Source organism: Pseudorca crassidens, chromosome 1 (genome assembly GCF_039906515.1).
Source record: "Pseudorca crassidens isolate mPseCra1 chromosome 1, mPseCra1.hap1, whole genome shotgun sequence".
In the NCBI taxonomy this organism is placed as follows: Eukaryota; Metazoa; Chordata; class Mammalia; order Artiodactyla; family Delphinidae; genus Pseudorca; species Pseudorca crassidens.
The window spans coordinates 101720845-101746917 of NC_090296.1; the positions used below are offsets into that span (position 1 = coordinate 101720845).

General features: G+C 37.0%; 1 protein-coding gene and 1 pseudogene across 11 annotated transcripts in view; one reads left to right on the top strand and one right to left on the bottom strand.

Annotated features, from left to right (window-relative positions):
* Nucleotides 1–26073, bottom strand: part of ATOSA (atos homolog A) — an 87282-nt gene that overhangs the window by 43944 nt on the left and 17265 nt on the right. For 4 of the 11 annotated variants that reach the window (XM_067747440.1, XM_067747431.1, XM_067747421.1 and 1 more), the window contains exon 1: nucleotides 17709–17872. The exons of 4 other annotated variants lie outside the window; for them this stretch is intronic. In XM_067747440.1, coding sequence (XP_067603541.1) covers nucleotides 17709–17745 — 37 coding nt within the window. In that variant the 5' untranslated portion in view covers nucleotides 17746–17872. Of the gene's footprint in view, nucleotides 1–17708; nucleotides 17877–26073 lie in introns of those variants that run through there. 3 more of the 11 variants (XR_010945697.1, XM_067747494.1, XM_067747411.1) reach the window with 3 other exon arrangements.
* Nucleotides 3619–14699, top strand: LOC137206991 (translation machinery-associated protein 7-like; annotated as a pseudogene).

Consider the following 26073-nt stretch of genomic DNA (forward strand, 5'->3'; position numbering starts at 1 on the left):
TGCAGTATTTCTTAATAGACCTGAAAACAAAGTGAGCTAACTAACTGAATGTTTTTCAGCCTCTTTTGAGAAGAAATCCAACCTTGGAGAATGAAATCATTTCGCCAACAAACTTCTTAACTGAATGGGAAAAAAGAGAGAGAGCTACAGCTGCAGGTGTTCATATGAACTGCATTCATACTTTACGCTTATATATTTTTAGTCTAACTATGTACATTCATTATTCAAAGTAAAAACACCTTCATCAAAGTGTGTGTTTAACAGTGACTGGTTAATCTATATTGTAATAAAAGGGTGAAATAAGACTGGATATTTATAGTTTCGTGGTTAAGATCATGATTAACAGACAATCTGAATCCTGGTTCTGCTGCTAATAACGATGTAGCCCAAAGGAACTTATTTAGTCTCTCTAAACTTTACTTTCCTGAAAAATGGAGGTAATACCTATTTCATAGCATCAATGATTTCATGAGGTAACAGTATGTTGTGTTGGACAACATGGCATACAGTAAGCAGTTTTATATAATACATAGTCTCACTGTTCCTTAATAAGCCAAAGTATCTGGAGAGAAATTTTCAATAGTTCTAGAATCTTGTGGTTTGGAATCCCAGCTGCACATTGAACAAACTGGAGAGCTTTAAAAACAAAGTATAAGACAAAACAGAAACAAAACCCAGGGACACATCCAAGACTGGATATTATATTCTTATAAAAGCTCCCTAGGTAATTCTAATGTAATTTTAATGCAACAAGGATTGAGAACCACTGCTCTAATTGGAAGCTTGAGGCTAAGCAAGGGGAGAAAATGAGGATATTAGGCAAGGTGGTACATGGAGAAAATAGTGGTGACATTCAAAAAGCAAGAGACCCGCTTTAACATATGTACACTGGAGTTACATTTTCAGTTATAGCTGTGAATTTTCAAATATCCATTTATAATATATAACTGAGGTAGAAGTGGTTCTCAGACTGGGGTCTGTGGACATTCTGGGGATCTGACAGCTCTTTCTCCAAATTTAACACGTGATTTATTTTCAATGAAAATCTCAAAAAATGAGCAAAAACCTAGCCTGGAACATCCTGGACAATGATAATCAAGGATTGCCTTATAATGTCAGTGCTATATTCATATGTACTATTATGATTTACATTTACAGTTTTGCTGGTGTTTAAATAACACGACTTTAACAGCTCTAGGCTAGTGAGAGAGGTGGACTTAACACAGATGATGTTTTTATATTGTGTGCAAAATGGTGGTCTGGGGTACCAACAAAAGTTGACAATGAGTCAAATGGGACAAGCAAATATCAAGCCATAGTACGGTAGGCACGTTCATCTCAGAAGGACTTGGCCCATAATACCAATCACGATAGTCACATTTTGACCAGTAACTTTGTAACACATCATAATGATTTAAAGTTTACTGGTTCTACAGTTTTATTTGCACTTAGTTTTTAATTTTTAAAAACTTTTTAAATATTTTAATTTTATTGGAGTTGATTTACAATGTTGTGTTAGTTTCAGGTGTACAGCAAAGTGATTCTGTTATACAGATACATATATTCATTGTTTTTTAGATTCTTTTCTCATATAGGTTATCACAGAATATTGGATAGAGTTCCCTGTGCTCTACAGTAAGTCCTTGTTGGTTATCTATCTTATATATAGTAGTGTGCGTGTGTTCATCCCAAGCTCCTGATTTAACCCTCTCCCCCATGTTTCCCCTCTGGTAACCATAAGTTGTTTTCGATATCTATAAGTCAGCTTCTGTTTTGTAAATAAGTTCATTTGTATCTTTTTAAAATTAAATTCCATATATGAGCGATATTGTATGATATTTGTCTTTCTCTGACTTACTACACTTAGTATGATAATCTCTATGTTGCTGCAAATGGCATTATTTCCTTCTTTTTTATGGCTAAGTAATATTCCATTATATATATGTAACACACCTTTTTTATCCATTCCTCTGTTGATGGACATTTAGGTTGCTTCCATGTCTTGGCTATTGTAAAAAGTGCTGCAATGAACATCGGGGTGCATGTATCCTTTCGGATTATGGTTTTCTCCGGATATATGCCCAGGAGTGGGATTGCTGGATCACGTGGTAGCTATTTTAAGTTTTTTAAGGAACCTCCATACTGTTCTCCATAGTGGTTGTACCAATCTACATTCCCAACAACAGTGTAGGGAGATTCCCTTTTCTCCACATCCTCTCCAGCATTTATTGTTTGTAGACTTTTTGATGATGGCCTGCATTTAGGTTTTAAAAATCATTTTGGTTTTATAGTTGTATGAGGTCTATAAGAAAATTATACTGAGTTCAGTTTTCTACAATGTAATTAAAAAATAACTTATGTCAGCTGGTTCAAAAATTTTTTTCCCTTAAATAGTTGTGGGGAGTCCTGGAAGAAAGACTGAATGGATTCAAATCTCAGTTCCATTATATAAGGAGGAGGCTTTCAACTTTTCATAAAATCTTTAAGATCTCTTTCTCTCTCTCAGGTATTATTCTGAAGTTGGCAAAAAGTCATACTTGGCACACCTGTCAGAATGGCTATTATCAAAAAGACAACAAATAACAAGTGTTGGTGAGGATATGGAGAAAAGGGGACCCTCGGGCACTGTTGGTGGGAATGTAAATTGCTGCAGCCACTATGAAAAACAGTATGGAGGTTCCTCAGAAAACTAAAAATAGAACTACCATAGGATCCAACAACTCCACTCCTGAGTATTTATCCAAAGAAAACAAACACACTAATTGGAAAAGATATACGCACCCCTATGTTCACTGCAGCATTATTTACAATAGGCTAGATATGGAAGCAACCCAAGTGCCCAGATGAATGGATAAAGAAGCTATGGTTTATATATACAATGCAATATTACTCACAAAAAAGAATGAAATGTTGCCATTGCAACAACATGGATGGACCTAGAGGGTATCATGCTAAATGAAATAAATCAGACAGAGAAAGACAAATACTGTATGATCTCTGTTACATATGGAATCTAAAATACAAAACAAATGAGCGAACGTAACAAAACAGGGTCATAGATATAGAGAACAAATTGCCAGAGTGGAAGGGGGTTGGTTGCCAAAGTGGAAGGGGGTGGGGGGAGAAAAGAAATAGGTCATGGGTATGAAATGTACAGTGTGGGGAATATAGCCAGTAACTATGTAATATCTTTGGTATGGTGACATATCATAGCTACACTTATCATGGTGATTATTTTGAAATGTATAAATACCAAATCACTATGCTGGTGCAACAGGAACTAATATAGTGTTGGATGTCAACTGTACTTCAAAAACAAAAAACTAATGCACTCATAGAAAAAGAGATCATTGTGGTTACCAGAGACAAGGGGTGGGTGAAGGGGGAATTGGAAGAAGGTGGTCAAAAGGTACAAACTTCCAGTTATAAGATAAATAAGTACTAGGGATGTAATGTACAACATGATAAATATAATGAACACTGCTGTATGTTACATATGAAAGTTGTTAAGACAGTAGATCCTAAGAGTTCTCATCACACAAAAAAAGGTTTTTTTCCCTGTTCTTTAATTTTGAGATGATGGATGTTCACTAAAGTTATTGTGATAATCATTTCATGATGCAGGTAAGTCAAATTATTATGCTGTACACCTTAAACTTATACAGTGCTGTGTGTCAATTATATAGAGAGAGTATGATCCTATTTTTGTTTAAAAAGAGTTTTAAGGGCTTCCCTGGTGGCGCAGTGGTTGAGAGTCCGCCTGCCGATGCAGGGGACATGGGTTCGTGCCCTGGTCTGGGAAGATCCCACATGCTGTGGAGCGATTGGGCCCGTGAGCCATGGCCGCTGAGCCTGCGAGAGTTTTAAGACATCTAATATTATATATACTTACATGAGGACAGGAGAAAGAGTAAAGATACAAGCACAAAACTATAGATACTGTTTATCCCTGGGAAAGTAGGCATAGGAAGAGGTAAGGAGTTTTCCCTATTTGCTTATACACTTTTTGTTTGTTTGAATTTTTTTTCAAACACCATGTACTATTACTGTAATTTTTAATCAAATTTTTCAAAACTGGGGGAGGGGGCAGTGAGAATCAAATAAAGATACATGCCTTTAAAGGATTTTAAAATCACAGATAAGAAATACCTACCATAAAAACTAGAGCATTACCAACTTTTTACTTTGCTAGATATTTTTTAAAAGACTACTGAAATAGAGAACTCCTAAGATGACTAATTATATATAAAACTTTAAGACCTCTATCTTATATAAACTTTCCAAGACACAACAATATTATTTAATAACAGTTCAAATATATATACAGTGATTAAGGGAAAAATATTGAGTATCTACCATACACCAGTGTTTCTCAAATTTTAATTTTTCTAAATATTATGGTAGACAGAGTAATGACCCCCCAAAAAATGTCCATGTCCCAATCTCTGGAACCTGTGTATATGTAACTTTACATTGAAAAGGAACTTTGAGGATGTGATTAAGTTAATCTTGAGATGGTGGGGGAGGGGTCCCTGGATTATCCTGGTACGCCCAACATAATCACAAATCCTTATAAAAAAGAGGCAGGAGGTAGAGGTGAAAGATGATGCTACATTGCTACCTCTGAAGACTGGTGAAGGGGCCATGAGCCAAGGAAAATAGGAGGCGTCTAGAAAGCTATAAAAGTCAAAGAGACAGACTTTCCCCTAAAGCCTCCAGAAGGAGGAAGACAGCCCTCTGGACCCATTGTAAACTTCTGACCCCAGAACTGTGAGACCATGAATGTATGTTGTTTTAAGCCATAAAGTTGTGGCAATTTCTTACAGCAGAAATAGGATCCTAATACAAGTATCATCTTAGGAGCTTGCAGAAAATGTATATTCCCAGGTCCTACTCCCAGAGATTCTGACTCAGGAGGTCTGCATGTTTAATAAGAAAGCTCTATGCCTCTGATGCAGGTGATCTCTGAATCATACTTTGAGAAATAGCACTTTAGATCATACATCAAAATAAATACCTCACAAGTAAAAAGAATCACATCTAAATTTTAACGGGGAAAACTAGCAGAATATTCAATATGTATTTATTTGACCTGTGGAATAATGAGACCTTTCTCAGCTTGGCAAGAGAAAAATACACACAAAGGAAAATATTGGCAGATTAAAATGTTTTAAATCTAAATTTTATATATTTCTTTTTATATTTCTTAAAGGTAAAAGGTAGAAGGGGACTTCCCTGGTGGTGCAGTGGTTAAGAATCCACCTGCCAACGCAGGGGACACGGGTTCGAGCCCTGGTCCGGGAAGATCCCACATGCCATGGAGCAACTAAGCCCGCAAGTCACAACTACTGAGCCTGCGTGCCACAACTACTGAGCCTGCGTGCCACAACTACTGAAGCCCATGCACCTAGAGTGCGTGCTCTGCAACAAGAGAAGCCACCGCAATGAGAAGCCTGCGCACCGCAACAAAGAGTAGCCCCCACTCGCCGCAACCAGAGAAAGCCCGTGCATAGCAACGAAGACCCAATGCAGCCAAAAATTAATAAATAAAATAAATTTATAAAAAAGGGAAAATATTTCTATACTATATGGTTGACAAAGTGTTCCTATTTATATTATATTATTCTATATGCTATTTTAATTAAACTTACTATTTCAAAAGTTGAAAAGAGAAAGAATTCACATAAGGTGAAATAAAAAGAGTAAACACATAGAGAGGAATGTTTACTCTCTCTAGCAAAGAAATACCAATTAAAACCATGTTAAAAATCCATGTTTTATCTACTATAATAGTAAAGTTAAAAATAATTTTTTTAATTATCTATGAAAAATGGTTTGAGTGATGTTATGTCAACATGATGGAATATCCAACAGCCATTAAAATAATTATATTATTTAGAAAAATGCACTCAAAATCCATTAAGTTAAACAGCAATACATACAATATTATATTTAAGACTTTTTTCAATAATGTATAAACTGATATAAAGATGATCTGAAACAATGACAATATAAAAAACTATAATAAGTTTGCTAAAGTTTGCTAAAATAAGCTCTCTAAAGCTTCTGAAGATTTTTAAATACTTTACTTCTTAAAAGCAAAATTAGAAAGAAAAACAGTACTATCTATCTATCTTTTTACTTTCACCATCATTTCATAAAAGAAATAACAAAAATTTAACAGTCATGATCCAGAAAAAGGAGTCTCTCTTGAGAAAGGCTGCCATCTTTGCCATGGACAAATGAAAAGCTTATGTTAGACTAGCACAGGTCTGAGGACCAGTCTTTGGGAACCAACTACTACTACCCTGAAAACTACTGGACTTTAGGCCCTGTGTGAATAATAACCAAGAGCCCAACTACAGTTCTCTGGGGGTTCTTCCTCTTTCTCTCTCTACTGCTCCCACTTCAATCAGCCTGAGAAGCTTGTCTATCATTTGAAGGAGCAATGATAGGGAGGGTAGAGACCATGTTCCACAAAAGTGGAAAACTGCCAATTCTAAAAAAAAGGGGGCAATGGACCAGAAGTCAATGAGAAAGATAGCTTGCCAAAAAGAAAATGAGATGATGTAATAGCACCAAGAAAGAATACCCACTGGTTCCTTCAGTGATCCAACTGGTTGAAGCAGGGAGACAATGCCACCCTTTTAACCATTTGTTTGTTCAAGTGGATTCATTCATTAACCTCTGTGCAAATGTGGGGAGATCAATTATTTTGAATGGAAGTTGCAGTTTAGCTGTAAATGGCTATTGTAAAGATATCACCTTGCTATATACAAGGTTGGTAAGAAAAGAAACAATACTTTTTTCTCTCTAATTTTTTTCCTCAAAGGCAGTTTCATATTGCTCTATTTCCCCTTTAAAATGGGTAACTCTGCCAAAGACAGTATCCTTTGATAAAGATAATGATCAAGCAGGGGGATTTAATGCTAATGTAATGCTTTTAATTAACGTTTTATTGGATAACTCTGTGGTCATTATCGTCAACTTCAATCAGCCAAGTACAGGATATTTCCTAGAACCAGATTAAACTGGTTTTAGTTCAGCCAGTATACACACAATTAGAACTATCGTCAGTCGAGCATAGCTATTATCATCAAGCAATTATTTATTGTTATATTATTTTAAAATCATCTGTTTAGAAGATAAACTTGCCAACATGCTTTAATTCCATATTTAACTTAGATCTTTTACCTAAATTTTGATAGCTAAATAAATCTTAACACTAACATTTATACTTGTAACAGATCTTGAAATTGACAGATCTCTCAATAAAACAGAGGACAAATGAAAAAAATTTTATAATAACTTGCAAAAAGTATGAAAATGCTATACTAGAAGTCAGAAGATCTGGATTCTAATTTCAGCTTTGTCATGAACTGGTTCCAAGACTTTGGGAAAGGTCAGTTAAACACAAACTCACTTGTAAAATGAAGGAATGTGAAACTAGATGGCCCCTTCCAATTTAAATAATATCTGATTCTACATGTGCCAATTTTTGGAGTTATAAAATACTATCATCCCATTTACTGTCAGTACCACTTTGTCCACAAGCACAGACTGATCCTGGTACATCTAGCCTACCACAAACTAAAAATAATCATGGGGGTGCTGGTCAGAGTACAAAACTTGTCCCAACTACAGCTGTTTTTGCTTTCTGTGACTCAAAATCTTAGAATTATCTATGCCTCCTCCCTTTCTCCCGCCTCCAATAAGTAAAGTCTGACTGCTTCTATTAACAATCTCCCATATCTGATCCCTCACCATTCCCAGTTTGGCCAAAGCGTTGGTTGCATAAAGAGAAGCAATGAGAGACGAGGTAAAATAAGGACGCTATCTGTCATTAATGCCCTTTATGCATCCAATGGTCTGGCTCACCTGATCTTATTCTCTCCCAGAGCCACCTCAAGATATCCCACCCCTCCGTATTCCACTGAATCACTATAATTTTCTTGTTTCCAGCACTCCCCTCCTGGCAAGCCTCATAGCCCCACCTCGGTTGTTTTAATCATTCTCTCCAACTATTCCAGTATTCTTAAAGCCACACCATGGAAAAACTTTGTGGTAAGGAGGTGATTCATCCTTTGTGCTCCAACTCTCCTAATACTCTTACTGCTTTTCCATTCTTGATACCCCACTAATTTACCAATGAGTCCCAAAAATTACAGCTAGTGACTCAAAAATCACTTCAACTAACTTTTTTTTTTTTTTGCGGAGCACAGGCTCCAGACACACAGGCTCAGCAGCCATGTCTCATGGGCCCAGCTGCTCTGCGGCATGTGGGATCTTCCCAGACCGGGGCACGAACCCGCGTCCCCTGCATCAGCAGGCGGACCCTCAACCACTGTGCCACCAGGGAAGACCTCAACTAACTTTTTTAAAACTGCATTTTAAAGGTTCAAATCTCACCATTTATACAAGCCTTCTAAAATATTCTTTGGAAGAGTTTAAAAATTTTCTTCATAAAGAATTTGCTATTAAGTTCATTCAAAATTAGATTTGTTTGTTACACTTGTGCATGGGTTTTTAAAATTACATTTTCTAACAATCTCTACTCTCATGAAGTTAAAAATTTAACTTTACCACTTGATCAAAGTTCTACAGATTAAAAGAACAGGGTATGATATGATCCGGCAATCCCACTACTGAGCATATACCCTGAGAAAACCATAATTCAAAAAGAGTCATGTACCACAATGTTCATTGCAGCTCTATTTACAATAGCCAGGACACGGAAGCAACCTAAGTGTCCATCGAGAGATGAATGGCTAAAGAAGATGTGGCACATATATACAATAGAATATTACTCAGCCATAAAAAGAAACGAAATTGAGTTATTTGTACTGAGGTGGATGGACCCAGAGTCTGTCATACAGAGTGAAGTAAGTCAGAAAGAGGAAAACAAATACCATATGCTAACTCATATAGATGGAATCTAAAAAAAAAAAATGGTTCTGAAGAACGTAGGGGCAGGACAGCAATAAAGATGCAGATGGAGAGAATGGACTTGAGGACATGCAGAGGGGGAAGGGTAAGCTGGGACAAAGTGAAAGAGTGGCATGGACTTATAAATACTACCAAATGTAAAACAGATAGCTAGTGGGAAGCAGCCGAATAGCACAGCAAGATCAGCTCGGTGCTTTTTGACCACCTAGAGGGGTGGGATAGGAAGGGTGGGAGGGAGACGCAAGAGAGAGGAGATATGAGGATATATGTATATGTATGGCTGATTCACTTTGTTATAAAGCAGAAACTAACACACTACTGCAAAGCAATTATACTCCAGTAAAGACGTTTAAAAAAAAAAAAAGAACAGGGTATGAAATAATGCAATGAGCTCTAGTTCAGCTTAAATACACAATTCTTCCCTAGGTCTTATCTCAGCTCATCTGGTCCTATTATACCTTCCCATGATGTTTTATTGTTTTTAGGAGAAGAGCTCACTGTACCTTATGCTTTTCCTTCCTAAAACTTAGCACAGATAAAAATAAATCACTATTTGCCTCTCTTCTCTAACCCACTAAGCTACATGAGAACAAGGACCAACTCTCTTACAGTTACCCAGCACAGCACTTAGCATGAAGAAGCTCTCAAACACTTGTTGAAATACTGAATGGTTAATGTTCCATCATATTTTGTTTTCTGCCTATTTCAGCTTATTTCTGGTTAAAGTGATAAAGGCTTGCTGTTACCCTTTCCAGATAATTATCATTTTATTCTTCTCTTGGATTTGACATTTTGCACTGAAATAGTTTTTGTGAGTTTTTTTTTTAATGCCCTTATCTATATAATTTTCTTAAACGGGACAAGGAAATATTTGTTTTTAAAATAAAGAAATTGCATTAGGTAATCACCACATCTCTAGCCCAGGACAAAAACATTTTCATTTTAAAAAATAAAAAAGAGAGGGGCTTCCCTGGTGGCACAGTGGTTGGGAGTCCACCTGCCCATGTGGGGGATGCAGGTTCGTGCCCCGATCTGGGAGGAACCCGCGTGCCGCGGAGAGGCTGGGCCCGTAAGCCATGGCCGCTGAGCTTGCATGTCCGGAGCCTGTGCTCCACGACGGGAGAGGCCACAGCAGTGACGGGCCCACGTACCACACACAAAAAATAATAATAATAAAATAAAATAAAAAAGAGAGAGTACTTTCTGAGTTCTAATTTCCATATTGGTTATTGGAATTTCTAGGCCTCAACAGTCTTTTAAGGGATAACAGAGAATTCATCATACCAACCTATTGATTGCTTATGTGATGAGTTGAGGGCAACTTAAGCTCTAGAAAGAAAACTGTATTTTAAGTAATTTAAAGACTGGCTATAAGGTAAGAGTGGAAAAAAGAGGTATCTGCATGTCAAAAAATTCAAGTGAAATCCAGCTCTTCTCCAGAAGGCAATGGGAGAATGCCTTCAAGTAGAGGACAGTCTTATGGAGCACATTCAGATAGTCTAATTCAGGGTGATGCCTGATAGATAATAAAGGTGTTACTAGAATGCTTAGGTGGGAACTCAATCTCAGATATCAGAAAAAGCTCCCAGAAGGCCTGATATTTAAAATGAAAGAATTAGGGAATTTCTTGGTGTTCCAGTGGTTAGGGCTCGGCTCTTCTATTGCAGGGGGCACAGGTTCGATCCCTGGTGGGGGAACTAAGATCCCGCATGCTGTGTGGCACGGCCAAAAAATAAAAAAAGAAAGAAAGAATTAGACCTAGTCAGTGTTACTGAGGTGTTCTTTTGTTTTGCCTCCTTAAGTTCAGGCTGCCAGAACTGTGCTTTTAGCCACGTATCATAGATGCACAGGCACAAACTTAGAGCTACACAGATTTTATTCATTTCCTTTTTACTTGCACTGACCCTATTTTTTAATTTCTCTGTGCTCTGTGTAAACCATTAAGCCTAATTCACCACTTTTTCAGGGCCTGAAAATCCTCAAGTAGAAAATATTGTCCTTTCCACTTTTGTAGGAATATTCCTATATTCCCATATAGGGTGTTATCACTCCATACCACATGCAGAAAGAACCATGGGACAAAAAAGCTGAGAAAATACTGCCACAAAAGGAAACAAAGTCCTGGGCTTCCCTGGTGGCGCAGTGGTTAGGAATCTGCCTGCCAAGGCAGGGGGTCATGGGTTCGAGACCTGATCCAGGAAGATCCCACATGCCACTGAGCAACTAAGCTAGTGTGCCACAACTACTGAGCCTGTGTGCCACAACTATGAAGCCCGTGTGCCTAGAGCCCGTGCTGCACAACTACAGAAGCCACCACAATGAGAAGCCTGCACACTGCAACGAAGAGTAGCCCCTGCTCGCTGCAACCAGAGAAAAGCCCACATGCAGCAACGAAGACCCAACGCAGCCAAAAATAAAATAAATAAATTTATTTTTTTTAAAAAAAAGGAAACAAAGTCCTGTCTCTCAAAACCACAAGTTCTAGATTTAGCTATACACTCAAAAGATGACCCTGTGCTAAAAAAGCAACAATCCACTATTCTAGTTCTGTTTTGTTTTGTTCCAGCTTTCCTAATCCCAGATAACTGGCACATAACTTTCCAAAATTACTCTCAAGCTTAACCTAATTTAGTCTTTCTTACATTTTTATCTCGTGGGAATATGGTTACAACATAGGCTGGTCCCCAAAAATACATCCTGTCCTTTCAACCTCCTTCCCTCTACCACATGCATGATTCCTACTTTTAAGTACTCTTAACATTCATATTTTCCACTGACTGTGTGTTGGTATGTGTGAACCCTAAAACTCCAGCACAAATAAAAAGTGGATAGAGAGTTGTTTTTAGTTAAGAGTTGAAAACTTGCACATACACACTAAGATCAGTTCTGCTCAGTTCTCTTGAACAAAGATGGAATTAGGTAACATCTGTTGCAGTGGACCTGTCATCTCTAGGGCAGAGCTATTTCTGGAAGAGCATCCAGGTAAAAGCCTAAGGCCATAGGAGGTGTCTTCTAGGTCTCCTCTTATCTCAGTCTGCAACTCAGAGATGATATGTAGGTGCTGGGGACCTAGATATTACATTCCAGGCCTGGTCCTTTTGTACTAGGTTCTTTATCAGAAGCCCATCCAGAATATAGGAGTCAGCGCAGGAATATGGGGTACTCCCTAGGACAAATCCATTTGCAAGAGTATTAATGTACAGAGTACATGATAGAACATTTTCCCCCTCCTCAGAAGTTACAAAACAGCATCCCATGTTCACTACTTAACACTTTGCTCGTATACATATCCTGAAGTTCTTATCCAGTTTGTTTTAAACCTCAGTTCTCTAAAATTAATGCCTTTATTCTCTGACTAAAGGCAAATTATGTTTAACAAGATTTCTTAACTTAAGAGAATTTATGAACCTCTGGATATTTTCCACAAAATTATGTATGTATATACACAGATGCATTTTTTTTCCTAGCAAGAGGGTTGATACTTTTCAGCAGATTCTCAAAAGGGTTAGTACCCTAAATGAGAAACAATGACATAGAGCAATCTTTTTTTTCTTTTTCTGTGTGGACATTTTTCAGAAAAAAATGATTTAAGGTAAACAAATATACCAATGCAATGCAATCAGGTAAAATCAGGATACTTATTTCTAAAAAGGTTCTCCTACCCTTTTTGTTAGATGTGAAATAGTCTCTGGACCCAATGCAGAAGCCACTTGGGCAGTACCACTGAATGCATTGACAGTGAAAAAATGGAGTACACTTGCAAGAGACTGTCTTTTCTTTACATTTGCTTGTTCTCTAATCCTCAGTAAGCTAAACTTTATCTTCAGCAAATTGGAAGACTAAATATGTTTGTGTTGGCTTCCCTGGTGGCGCAGTGGTTAAGAATCCGCCTGCTAATGCAGGGGACACGGGTTCGAGCCCTGGTCCGGGAAGATCCCACATGCCGCGGAGCAACTAAGAGCCTGTGTTGCGCACCTACAGCCGTTTCTCCGCAACAAGAGAAGCCACCGCAATGAGAAGCTTGCGCACCGCAACAAAGAGTAGCCCCCGCTCGCTGCAACTAGAGAAAGCCCGTGTGCAGCAACAAAAACCCAACAGAGCCAAAAATAAATAAATAAAATAAATAAATTTATAAAAAAACAATAGTTTACATAAGAATCACAAAATCTTAGCATTTGATGAAAATATGAAAACCAGGATGGGAACCCAGATTAACCCTCTCTCCCAAAATAACTTAAAATTATCACCACCCAAAGCAATGAAAATACTGTGCTCAGCTGAAAAGAATCTGAAATTTTGTGTACTTATTAAAATGACAAAAGAGCATTTTCTGAACATTTTGGCTTAGAAGTTTGAGTTTTCAAATTTTAGCCCTACACCACCAGATTTTTATTCTGTAAGTTCTTACATTTCAAAACTGTTACATTCATCACGTATGTGACAATATTTAATTTCTGGCTTCCAGACAGCTGGCTTGTCCCTTGTCATCAATGAGTGGTAAATACAAGGTCACCCTTAGCCCAATCCTAGTTGAGGAATTCAAAAGAAAAGTTAGAAATGAGTTACTTCCCGGTAAACAAATCCCCAGTGGATTTACCAACTCTAGTCAGTCAGCCCAGCACTTGTGGGCACTTGTATGCACACACAGGTGTGCACACACACACACACGCACACCAAAAATAACACTACATCAAACAAATTTTTTTCTGCCTTCTCTTCTTCATTTATCTTCCCATTTACTCATTATTTCCTTGCCATTATTGACTATTATCTTTCTTCAGCGGTTTAGTCGCATACTTCCCTATCAGCCTTGCCCTTTCTTCTGCCCAAATCCCCAAACTTCCACAACTTTCTGGGTCATAAAGTAAATTGAGACATCTGCATAAAAGTATATCTGCATATGTGAAATTTAGAGGGAAAAATATAAAAAACTATACTTAAAATGCTCAGAATTTAAAAATGTAGAATAATTTTAAAGAAAAGAGAATGGTTAATATTTAGAAAAAAAAATTATATAAATAACAATGATTGTAAATAACTGGCGGAGTTCCCCTTTCATATTCTGGATGACAAGATGCCTACAGCAAAATCTGAGGCCCAACTATGTATGACCCTTAGGGCCCGGCTATTTTTTCTACCCTATCTTGACTACTTCCTGTAATTTATAATTTTAATGTCCCTGTGCTTATCATAAACCTTATAATTCAAATCCTTTGATGTTCAGAAGTCTTTAAATGAGTAAAATAGAGACCAGTGAGCAACAAGGCAACATTTCCAGTTTCTCAAGTAACAGTCATCATACTACCACTTATAACTCAGCCTCACCACAAAGGATTATATAATCAGATTCAAGCAGTACAGTAAACGACTATGTTTTTTAAAACTTGGGTCTTTGATTTTAGATACAACGGCATCTGAAGATTTAAAAAAAAAAGATTTACTATGCTCTTGCAAAAGCAATATAGTTTATGCAATAACACTGTTGCAACATGAAAATGCTTGATAAAATGCTGTTAAGAGGCATCTGGTGGCAGGGTCTGGGGAAGGGGCGGCAGGCGCCACGTCGGGCCACGAAAGTGGCAAGAAGAAGCCCCTGAAGCAGCCCAAGATGCAAACCAAGGAGATGGATGAGGAAGATAAGGCATTCAAGCAGAAACTGAAGGAGGAGCAAAAGAAACTCGAGGAGCTAAAAGTAAAGGCCGAGGAAAGGCCCCCTGGGCACAGGTGGAATTAAGAAATCTGGTAAAAAGTAAGCTGTTTCTAGACTCCACGTATTGTGTCCAGGCAGGTTAATGAACAACACACACACACATACACATGTGCACACAGCAGCAGCAACAACAATCTATGGGGTGGGGGGCAGGGGTAAGAAATGAGAATCTAGATTTGCTACCATATATTATCAAATATGTCTACTTATCAAAAAAAAAAAAGTAAGCTGTTCCTTGTGCCTGAGGCAATGATGATCCTTAATTCCGTTTCTGTTTAAACATCTGGATTAAACATCTGGATTCCCTGCCATAACATCTGTTGCCACCTATAGCTAGAATGAAGTGTTGTCTTGAAACCTATTGTACATTTAAGAATAAACTTTTGTAAAAAAAAAAAAATCATTAAAAAAGAAAGTGCTGTTAAGACAAAACTTCCCTGCCTAGCTGACTATAATAATCAAATCTTTTTTGGATTCAGAACATGAACAAGTGATGGAATTTCTGCAAGAAGGAGTCAAAGAAACATTGTATCATAGAGCACTTAGAGCATACCTGTAGGAATCAAACGTTTGGGATAATACTTGCTGTAGGAATGATTTTTCACAAAAGACCAAAAGAGAAAGAAATACTCAGATTGTTACCCCTTCCCAGCCTGAAATTTTAAATTACAGAATTTTTTTTGAAGAACTATAAATGAAATACTATTTTCATATTATTGCCTGGTTATTTAAGAATAAACAAAAAAAATTATTTTATTTAAAATAAAATCTGTTACAGTAATCACACTGCATCTGATAAATATAAGAACTTCTATTTGCTACTGTATCAAGTGGCTAAGAGAAAAAAGAAATCACTATTTTTGAGAACTGAAGTATTTTTCTATTTTCAAGTACAAAGAAGTATAGTTAATTTAAAGATTTGGCACAGAATAAGACAATTAAAATTCTATTGTCAAATAACAGATAAATTCAAAGAGTTGAAATATGCTAGCAGTGTCACTAGCCTTGACCAGAGGAACTTTCAGATGTGTTAAGACGTGTAAGAACCATCTTTAGGGGCTGAGCCCAGGAATAAAATCTGGGATTCTGCCAAGACTATTCCTCCTGCAACACAAGGCAAAGCTTTTGTGTGACACAACAGTAGATCCAAATTTCTTGCCAATATCATGTACCTTTATTTTTGCAGCATATGAATGAAATCACCCTGCTCTTGGAAAGTCTGTTAATTCTTAAGAAATAAACCAAGGAAAAGGGAGTAGTAAACCAGTACAAGCAACATTTTGGTTTTTGTGGTTGTATATTAAAAAATAAAATAGTAGTTGATGAGAGTGATAGCTAAAAAAAAATGGAAACTAGATTGACTTCCATGTGGTTAGAGCTACATTTGATGATCTTGGGTCTACTCAGCATACCTCTGCCTCCCATCCCTGCCCTTCTCATAGCTCCTCTTCTGCAAATGAGTGCTTTATATTGCAAAGGCCACCAAGTCCAAAAACTATAATAGCTTTCCTTATTTTGCCATAATTTTTGTAACTCCTACCAAGTTCAAGTTTGGGGGTACACGTAACGAACTGAAAAAACTAAGAAATGCCAGTCTTTTAAAGTTTAGCAACATGTAGGCTCACATAAAACACTTTTTTAACGTTTAAGGCCAATTTATTTTGTAAATTTTCACCTCCTATTTGAAATCCTTAACTTACTATAAATATATATGTATCTTTAAAAATGATCAGTAATGGGCGCAAAAGCATGAAATGTATTTTGAGTTCTTTTCAAGAAAAGATATATCTCTCCTCTCTTATAAAATAATGCTATCCCTTCCTAATGACAAGCACTTCTTGAAGAGAACAACAATATCAAAACCAATCCTATTCCAAAATATATCATTTGTAGAGATAAAAAATAAAGCTTGAATATTAACTTGGAATTTATATTATATTAATTTTATTCAGACATAAGTTACCTAGTGAATTAAAAAGGAGCCACTTACACAACTGGGTGAAACTGGATAAGCAAAAGAAAATTGTTCATAAATGGGTAATATACTAATTAGTATTCTGTTCTGCTTTAATTAATTTAAAAGAATCATTAGCTAAATCAACTATATAAAATATAATTTCACAGTATTTGAAATTATGTAAAACTTTTCTTTATATCTAAGATATTTTAAAACTTGCCTATAATTAGTTGGATAAACTGGTTTTTCCAGATCTCATAAACTGTAACCCATATTCTGTTCAATTATTACAAAATTGAATTAGGTTCAATTTAATAAGACTGTACTATATTTGCAGTATTAACTAAGTCAGATATGGAATTATTATATTTAATTAAGGTTTACTTTAATTTTAAAATATTATCTTAAACATTTCTGGTTTGTCTTCAAAATCCTTTATTTTTTCAGTTTTCTATATGGACATTTAATAGAACATGCCACTACCTTTGCTGTTGGATTTTACTACTATCCTTTATCTGAACTGAGAAGTACTAGCCAACAGATCAAATAATTAAGAGGTTATACAATTTGAGGTAGCATCTTCACAAATCCTTTATAGAAAGACACCATGTCAAAAGTATGTCAAAATTCTCACTAAGCTAAATTCTGACAATCTCTGTCAAATTCAGAAACAATGAATTTCAGTTAAAAATACGTAACTTATATTAAATACATTCTCCTTAATAGCTTTTATTTTAAAAACACCTCCTACCCCCAAGTACAGTTAATACTTCTGTCTAAACCTCATTCTCGTCCCAGTTTTCTCATTTTTATCATATTTTTTCCCCATTAAAGTAAGCATATTGTATTTTGGTTTCTTTTCTCCCTACTCATTGTTCAGATCAGCATTTTAAAAATCTTTTAAGCAATGCTGTTCAAAGAAAACAGGCTATATGAAGCTAAAGAAAATTCCCTAAGTTCAATGTTTTTCAACCTGAGATCATTTTCCTGGACCTATTTATTAAAAATCCACGCAAATCAAACACTACAACTGTAAACAGCTACAGAAAATTGGAAGCTTAAAAATAAAGCCGTTGAAAACACTTCATTACACACCTTCTCTGTGAAGCCCTTTGTTTCCACTGAAAACCATACTGGAATCCTTGTGTAAAATAAGTTGCCTTCTGGCTGTCAATAGCTATACAGTCAGTAACTGAGGGATCCAGATGTCTGCAGTGGTTAAAACAAATGTTCAGCAGTGGGTGCTGATTCCGCTTCCCTCTGTGTAAGGTTTTTCACAAAGGCAGCAGAGTAAGAGCTCACATAGCAACAGCACTCACAGCTGATTGGATGGAGGATACGCTCTGCCGCCCCTGCTCGCTAGGTCCACTACAGCTTCCTGTCTGCTTGGCAGCGGTATCTTGTTGTCTTTGCTCCTCTTACCAACTCAGCTGTGTTTAGGCAACGTGAAAGGAAAGATCAGGAGAACGATAATGACAAAGTATTCTAGCATGAGTCCCTAAAATGTGCATCTCTGGGTGCTTTTAAAAAGGAGAGAAATTCATAGGGCAAACATTTACTTCAGTGTTTCACATAAAACTGAGGACAAAGAGGGGTAGTGGAGGGAATCAATTTATTACTTCGCATTTCAAGTAAATCAGGCTCTACCAAGTGAAACCCTCTGAAAACAAAGAATACAAAAATTTTCGACAATTAGGATAAAGCATCAACCTCCATCTTCCTAGAACTATGAATTACTTTACAACAAAGTTCACAAATTCCAAGAAAATCACGCAGGACCAGTTAGATAGTTAAAATGAGACAGGGCCTAAAAATAGTCCTCCCTCAAATTTATGCAGTGCCTTTTAAGAGGGCAAGAAAAATTGAGGTTAACAGATTGCTTAGAAAAAGATTTTAAAAGGAAAAAATAATTGCTTAATAAACTCTGACAACAATAAAAGATTTAACTAGGTATCTGCATTAATAATATCTCTTCTTACATAAACGACAATGACATAAAATATAAAACAACGACACTGAGCCTGGATTAATTTATTTTCTCTATCATAAAAGTATCTGGAGACAGGAAGGCATAGGAATTTTTTTACCCCTAGGTTTCAAATACTGGGCTTCAATGTACCAATCTACACTATCTCCACAAGCTTTAACAACAAAAACAAAAATCCATCCCCAATTTACGAAGATGTTTGGGGGAGTCAATGCAAGTGTAGTAGGAGATAAACAGATATGAAGAATCGGAAAAATTCCTCATTTAGGAAATATTTCCCTTGAACTTCACACAAGCTAGGATAGTGTTTTTCAAATTTTTAAAGCAATGGAACCCTTTTAATTTGCATTCTTCCAATAAAATGCATTATTAGTGGTGGCATTAGGATTTCTATACAGGAGGGGTTTGTGAGAGTAGGCAGAGGCAACAGCAGAAGCATGCTGTTTATTACTCAGATCTTTGTTTATGTGGAGTGTCTTGTGGGTAGGGCAGAGAGGCTGATGGAAATGCTGGCACTACTAAAGCACCCCATGAGCACCATGAGGCTATTTTTAAATGAGAGGCTACAAACAACACTGCAGTTTCATATCAGCCCCAGAATCTACAAAATTCCTACCCTTGAAAAAGCTTTTAGGATCTCTGGAGTTCTACAGTAAACAAACAAGAGATATAACCTGTAAGAGTTAAATCTTATTATTACCTTAGTGTAAGGAAAGAACCTGATCCTTGCCTCCACAATTAGCCAGAGGGAGAGCTGCTAAGCCCTCTGAGAAATAACAAGAGAGAAGATGTGTTTAGGAGCACAATAACCGCTGAGCTAAGTGACTCGGAGAAAGAATGGCATAGTAGAGAGAACAAGGACGCTGGAGTCAGGCTGACCAACCTGGGTTCAAAATATTAATCTGCCATTTACAAACAGTAAGACACTATACAAATTACTTAACCACTCTGAGCTTCAGTTTTTTAATCTATAAAATGGAGTTAACTCACAGGATTATTGTGAAGGTTAAAAGGTGCTCTTTGCCAGCCAGACTGCTTTTTTGGTTACTAAGTCTCTTCAAAACTTAGGGTCTTTGCAAATACTATTCTTCTTTTGCTAGGACTTGTCTCCCACAACCCCTTCCATTGATAAGTCTCCATTAAATTTCTCTTCCCCAGGGCAGCTTTCTGTGAGCCAAGACTAGTCTCAGGCTCCCTGTACTTTTTTCTTAGTACTTAGCTCACAGAACGTTAAATAATTATTTGCAAAAAGACTGGTTGGACATTCTCCTCCACTACACTGTAAGTGCTTTAAAGGGAGGTACTACATCTGTCTACATTATTGCTTACCTAACACCATGCCTGATTTATATTCCACATACTATTTTATTTGATTTCATAACCTTGGGAGGTAAATACAAGTATCATTATCGGCATTGTTCAAATAAGAAAATCAGCTCTAAATGTTTATTTACTCAAGTCATACAACTAGAAGTCAAAGGAAATAAATTTTTTAAAATTTTTGGATGAATAACTTTATAATTCAAAATTAACTTCTGGGCTTCCCTGGTGGCGCAGTGGTTGAGAGTCCGCCTGCCGATGCAGGGGACACGGGTTCGTGCCCCGGTCCGGGAAGATACCACATGCCGCGGAGCGGCTGGGCCCGTGAGCCATGGCTGCTGAGCCTGCGCGTCCGTAGCCTGTGCTCCGCAACGGGAGAGGCCACAACAGTGAGAGGCCCACATACCGCAAAAACAAAAAAACAAAAACAAAAACAGAATTAACTTCTTCCTATATCTTTGAAAAAAAGAACATATAATCTCTAAACTGTTTTAGAATACTTCCTTTCAGTTAGAATTCTTAAACTTTTTAATTAAAGTCTAATGATAGCCTGTTTCTATAATCTAAAACTACTGATTAACATTTACAAAGAGAACTTATTGAAAAAATATTAACTTTAATCAGAAATATGTAATTATAAGTGAATAAAATGAACTCCAAGAGACATGCCACCTTAAAAAGTAAAATCCAACCAAGAGATTTATTTAGTGAAATGCCTCCTCTGCTACCAGTTTTCTAAATGGTAAATAAATTTCAAAATGGCACTTTATATAACTCTGAAGAATGCTTGCTTTTTTTCCTGGGCCATCTTGGTACACAAAGCTATAAATAATCTCAACAGTCTACAAGTTAAGAATCTGAATAGGACTTCCCTGGAGGCGCAGTGGTTAAGAATTTGCCTGCCAAGGCAGGGTACACGGGTTCAAGCCCTGCTCCGGGAGGATCCCACATGTCGCGGAGCAACGAAGCCCGTGCGCGACAACTACGGAGCCTGCACTCTAGAGCCTGCAAGCCACAACTGCTGAGGCCTGCGCGCCTAGATCCTGTGCTCCAGAACGAGAAGCCACCGCAATAAAGAGTAGCCCCCGCTCGCCACAACTAGAGAAAGCCTGCACACAGCAACAAAGACCTAGCACAGCCAAAAAAAAAAAAAAAAAAAAAAAGAATCTGAATAATATAAAATGCTATACTAAGTGCTAGTCTCAGGTTCTCAATTCTCAACACTTAACCATGAAAAAGCCCCTTTTTGCCCAGCGTGGTCATAACTGTACTCTCCATAGACCAGTTCAAGAAATATAAATTATTTATATTATACTAATGTAGGAAATAAATAGGAAAGCAGATCTTCCATAAGAGTTTTCTAACGTACATATTCCAAATATAAAATGGAAAAATTTGAATTATCAACTGTTTCAGATCATTTGTGTCCTCTGTTAGCAGAAATAATTGGAAACTATCTACTTTTAAAATACCTTAGATATAACCATGCTAGCTTGGACAGTTTTTAAACAAAAAGATATCCTTCTAGAAGTAAAAAATAACCCTTCAAAGGTAAAGATTATATAGCTGCTATATATGTAGGCCCACGGGCCAGGCATGGGGCTAATTTCTTTACATGCCCATCTCTTCTGACTCTATGGTAGTTAACTATCCTGAGAGATAAGGAAACCGGCTTGTAACCTGCCCAAGTAAGCAGAACTAAGTGGGCAAAGCCAGGAAGTAGGTCTTCCTAAATCTAATATGTGTGCTCCTAACAATTCCTTTCATAATTACATTTCCATAAGATAAATACGGCATCACGTAAGAATAAAGTTTAAATACAGAAATCTCAAGTTAACATTTTCCACTTATTACTCATTCAATAACCACCACTACAGCCCCATTACACCTCAGAACTGTCATTGATACACTACTTATAATACAGAAAAACAGGATTTGACTACTAAACAGGGAGCCAGGCTGTAGCAATAGTGAAGGCACAATAAAAGATTCAATCTGTAAAACTTCACTACTTTATGGTCACAGAACACATACCTGATTCAGAGAAAGTATAAAGGGAGTATTATACAAATGAACATTGAACCAGGAACCACAGATCTGGGCTCTAGTCTGAACTCTACCACTAATGAGCTTTGTGATCTTAAGCACTTCTCTGAAATTGCTCACGTCTAAGTCAGGAATCTTTTTTTTTTCCTTTTCTTTTCTTTTTTTTTTTTGCCTGCAATATTGGTATGTTGCAAGGATCAAATAGGACAAGAAACAATTATTTTGAAAACAGCAAAATGCTACACAAATAGGATATTGTCATCCCTGGTGGTCAGTCTTCTACGGGTTGGCACAGTAAACATGTTTGCACAAAATCCAGTGTAATTACTGAAAAAATCCCTTAAAGCAGCAAGACATAATGGAGAAGAGCCAGACAGTCTAGGGTTCAAGTTCTTTCCACTTAACAAGCTGTGCTATCAAATTATTTAACCTACCTCAGTCTCTTTCTTCATCTGTAAAGTGGGAGTAATAATTTCTCTAAGAGTTATGAACCATGTAGTCCAATACTTGCTCTCAAGCAATTTAAGTGTCCTCTTTTCTTTTGCAAACATCAGTTCCATAAGATGTTACTAAAGAGCAAATGTACATGCATACACACATACACATACCAACAAATAAAGGGCAATACATCAGTAGTATCCCATATTAATAACAGTGGGGATAAAATTTAAATCTTGACTACCAAAGAAAGATTTTTATGACACTGATTTTTTTTTTTTTTTTTTTTTTGCCGTACGCGGGCCTCTCACTGTTGTGGCCTCTCCCGCTGCGGAGCACAGGCTCCGGACGTGCAGGCCCAGCGGCCATGGCTCACGGGCCCAGCCGCTCCGCGGCATGTGGGATCTTCCCGGACCGGGGCACGAACCCGTGTCCCCTGCATCGGCAGGCGGACTCTCAACCACTGCGCCACCAGGGAAGCCCGACACTGATATTTTTTAAGTTCGTTAAATGATGTCACTTTGACGACACGTTTCACAGCTCACTAACTTATTTGCAAGAAAGACTAAACAAAACTAAATTTTACAGTTTGGGGAATTAGGGAAATTTATGGTTTTTCTAATTAAATCAGAGTTTTTATTCAAAAATTATGCTGTCAGGTCACTACTGGGATAAATTAAGCCATAAAAAGCTATATTAATTTCCACTCACATGGAGATTCCTAGTGATCATTATTGCTGAAATGATTATCCAGTGATTTGTATTTATTATGACAGGGTACCAATAAGCCAAGTGGCCAAACAACAATCCAAACATACTGTGTTTTTAAGAGCTAAAACACTTCTTAAATTTAAAATATTAAAATGTACCTAAGAGACTTAATTGGGATTCTCATCTTTCAAAAGATTTGGGGTTATGATGACCTACATTAGTTCCAGGAGCAGAGCCTTGTTTACAAAATCTAAGATCTTGGAGAGAAGAAAATGTTCTAGCCTGTTTTTTGGCATCACTCATACTACATTGTTTAAAATGAGCTAGAACAGGGATTATTTATAATCTAAGCTAGTGGACAAACACTCTAATAATATCCACACACTAGTCAGATTTAATAAGTATCAAGATCAGGTATAAGAATCCATTTTTAATATCCTATAGTACTTGGTCTTAATAAAAATATCATTATTTATTTTCTTTTTTTAAAAATTAATTAATTAATTTTTGGCTGCATTGGATCTTCATTGCTACACCCGAGCTTTCTCTAGTTGTGGCAAGCAGGGGCTACTCTTGGTTGCGGTGTGCAGGCTTCTCATTGCAGTGGCTTCTCTCCTGTTGCAGAGCACAGGCTCTAGGTGGTGGGCTTCAGTAGTTGTGGCACGTGCGTTCAGTAGTTGTGGCTCGCGGGCTCTAGAGCGCAGGCTCAGTAGTTATGGTGCACGGGCTTCATTGCTCCACGGCATGTGGGATCTTCCCGGGCCAGGGCTCGAACCTGTGTCCCCTGCATTGGCAGGCAGATTCTTAACCACTGCACCACCAGGGAAGTCCCCTATCATCATTATTAAATATGTGCCAGGATGCACATGGGTTCCCCTTTACCTATACCCATATTTCTTTAAAGATATGATCTAGGACGTTGTTAACCTTCTGCTATTATAAAGAATGGTATGTTTGATTCATACCATCAACCTAGAACCAATCAAGGGTTTTTTATTCTGATAAAATGATATTTTAGTAAAAGTATTTCCATACAGATAATGTATCTTACATTTACTTGTCCCTTAGATGATCACAACTTTGTGAAATAAGAATGAAGAAACAGAATCACCTAACCCAGGTTTAATTCCAAGTCCTGGTTTGTTTTGTTGTTGTTTTTTTTCCCCACAACTAGCCATCACTGGTAATGTCATTACCTCTACTAATTATGCCAATAGTCATACAAATGACAGATTCTGCATTTAAAATTTTGGAGAATGTTAACAAAAATCTAGTAAAGTAAATTAGTTATGTGGAATTAAGACAACCTCATGTAGCTTTAAGACTCAACTGCTAAGCCCTCGAAGTTTTAATAATTTACTTGCATTTTTAAAAATTTTGCTAATTTCAGACTATTTCATATAGTCTTGTTTCCAAATGATATAACAACTCTTCTGGCTACCTGTATCACTGCAAACTCTAATGTATCTAAAACTGAATTACTTTTCCTCTGATTAGGATTCACCATTATTATCACTCCCAGTTTCCTAAGCTAACAAACTTCGGAGAGAATAAAAATAGCCACTGATTCTGTGTTTATTAAGTGCCTGATACAACGACTTTACTCAAGTTATGTCATTACAACAAACCTATAAAATGAATACCATTATTATCTCAATTTTAACCAATGAAGAAACTGAAGCTCAGAGAAGTTAGGTAATTTGATCAAGCTTACATAGAGCAGGTGACAAAACCAGAATTTTAACCCAGGTCTTTCTAGTTCTTCTAAATGCTAAAACAATCTGCAGGATTAAATGTGAAATTAATTTAAGGGACTGGGACTATCATTTTCTTTTTAAATGAAACAGGAAAAAGAAAAGATGAGCCACCATTGCGTGCGCAAGATTGAGTAATGAGTTTTGCTTAGGAGGAGGGAATGTTGTTATAGGGCAGGAACTTCAGCTGTCTTTGTGGGCAGTCAAAAAAATGTTTAACCTACTGCTCCGTTTGATACTGCCTCTCAGTTACCACCACCCCCTTAATTTTCCCAAATAGGTGTTTGGTTCTACCTTATCACATTCAACCAACATGGACTTTGGAAGCATATATTAAAGGCTGATATTAAGTTTTACCTAGTTTGAGAAAGAAGTAGTTGCTAGAGATTTACCACCAGAATGCATGAATTCTGTAACTACTAAATACACTTTTTTGTGTAGAGGGAGAGCCTTTTCTTCACACAAATGCTAGTCAACCTCTCAAAGCTTTCCACTTTCAATACAATTTCAGTTTACACAATTATTTTACCCAGCAAGCCAGTGCAAAGTACTTATACTTTGCATACCTTAATAGTTTCTAACCTTTTAGACCAGGAAGGTTTTAGTTGCATCTCCTAGAGGGGAAAATCAACAAGACCTCATGAACTAAGCACCTCAATTGAAACCTGCACTTACTGAGAATAAATTTCCATTCCTTATTCTCAAAAACGAAATAAAACAGAACAACCAACACATACATACATACCCCCTATATTCAAACCAAAAATATTTGAGACAACCACAAATAGAAAAGGGTAGTGGAACGTCAAAGTTCTACAAGTCTGTGCAGGCCATCTGATACTCTCTTCCTCTGGGCCAGTTCCCCTACTCCCCACCTGCGCCTCTTCCAAAACAGCACAGGGTAACCACTCCAGTCCTGATTTGTCTGTTGACTCAGGGAAAAAAAGTCAGGAAAGACTACATTTGACAACAGGTTCCACAGGGCAAAGATCATGTTAGTTCTTGCTCATGATTATATTTCTACCACATATGTGCCAGGCACATAGGAGGTGCTCAATGAATATTTGTTTCAGGAGAAGAGAGGGAAAGGAATCTAACTGTCCAAAGTTTTATCATATTTAACAGTAAATTCTAAAAATGATAAGTCATTTTATCCATATACTATGTAATCACTAATTTAAAGTTTATTACAGAAGGCACTGTT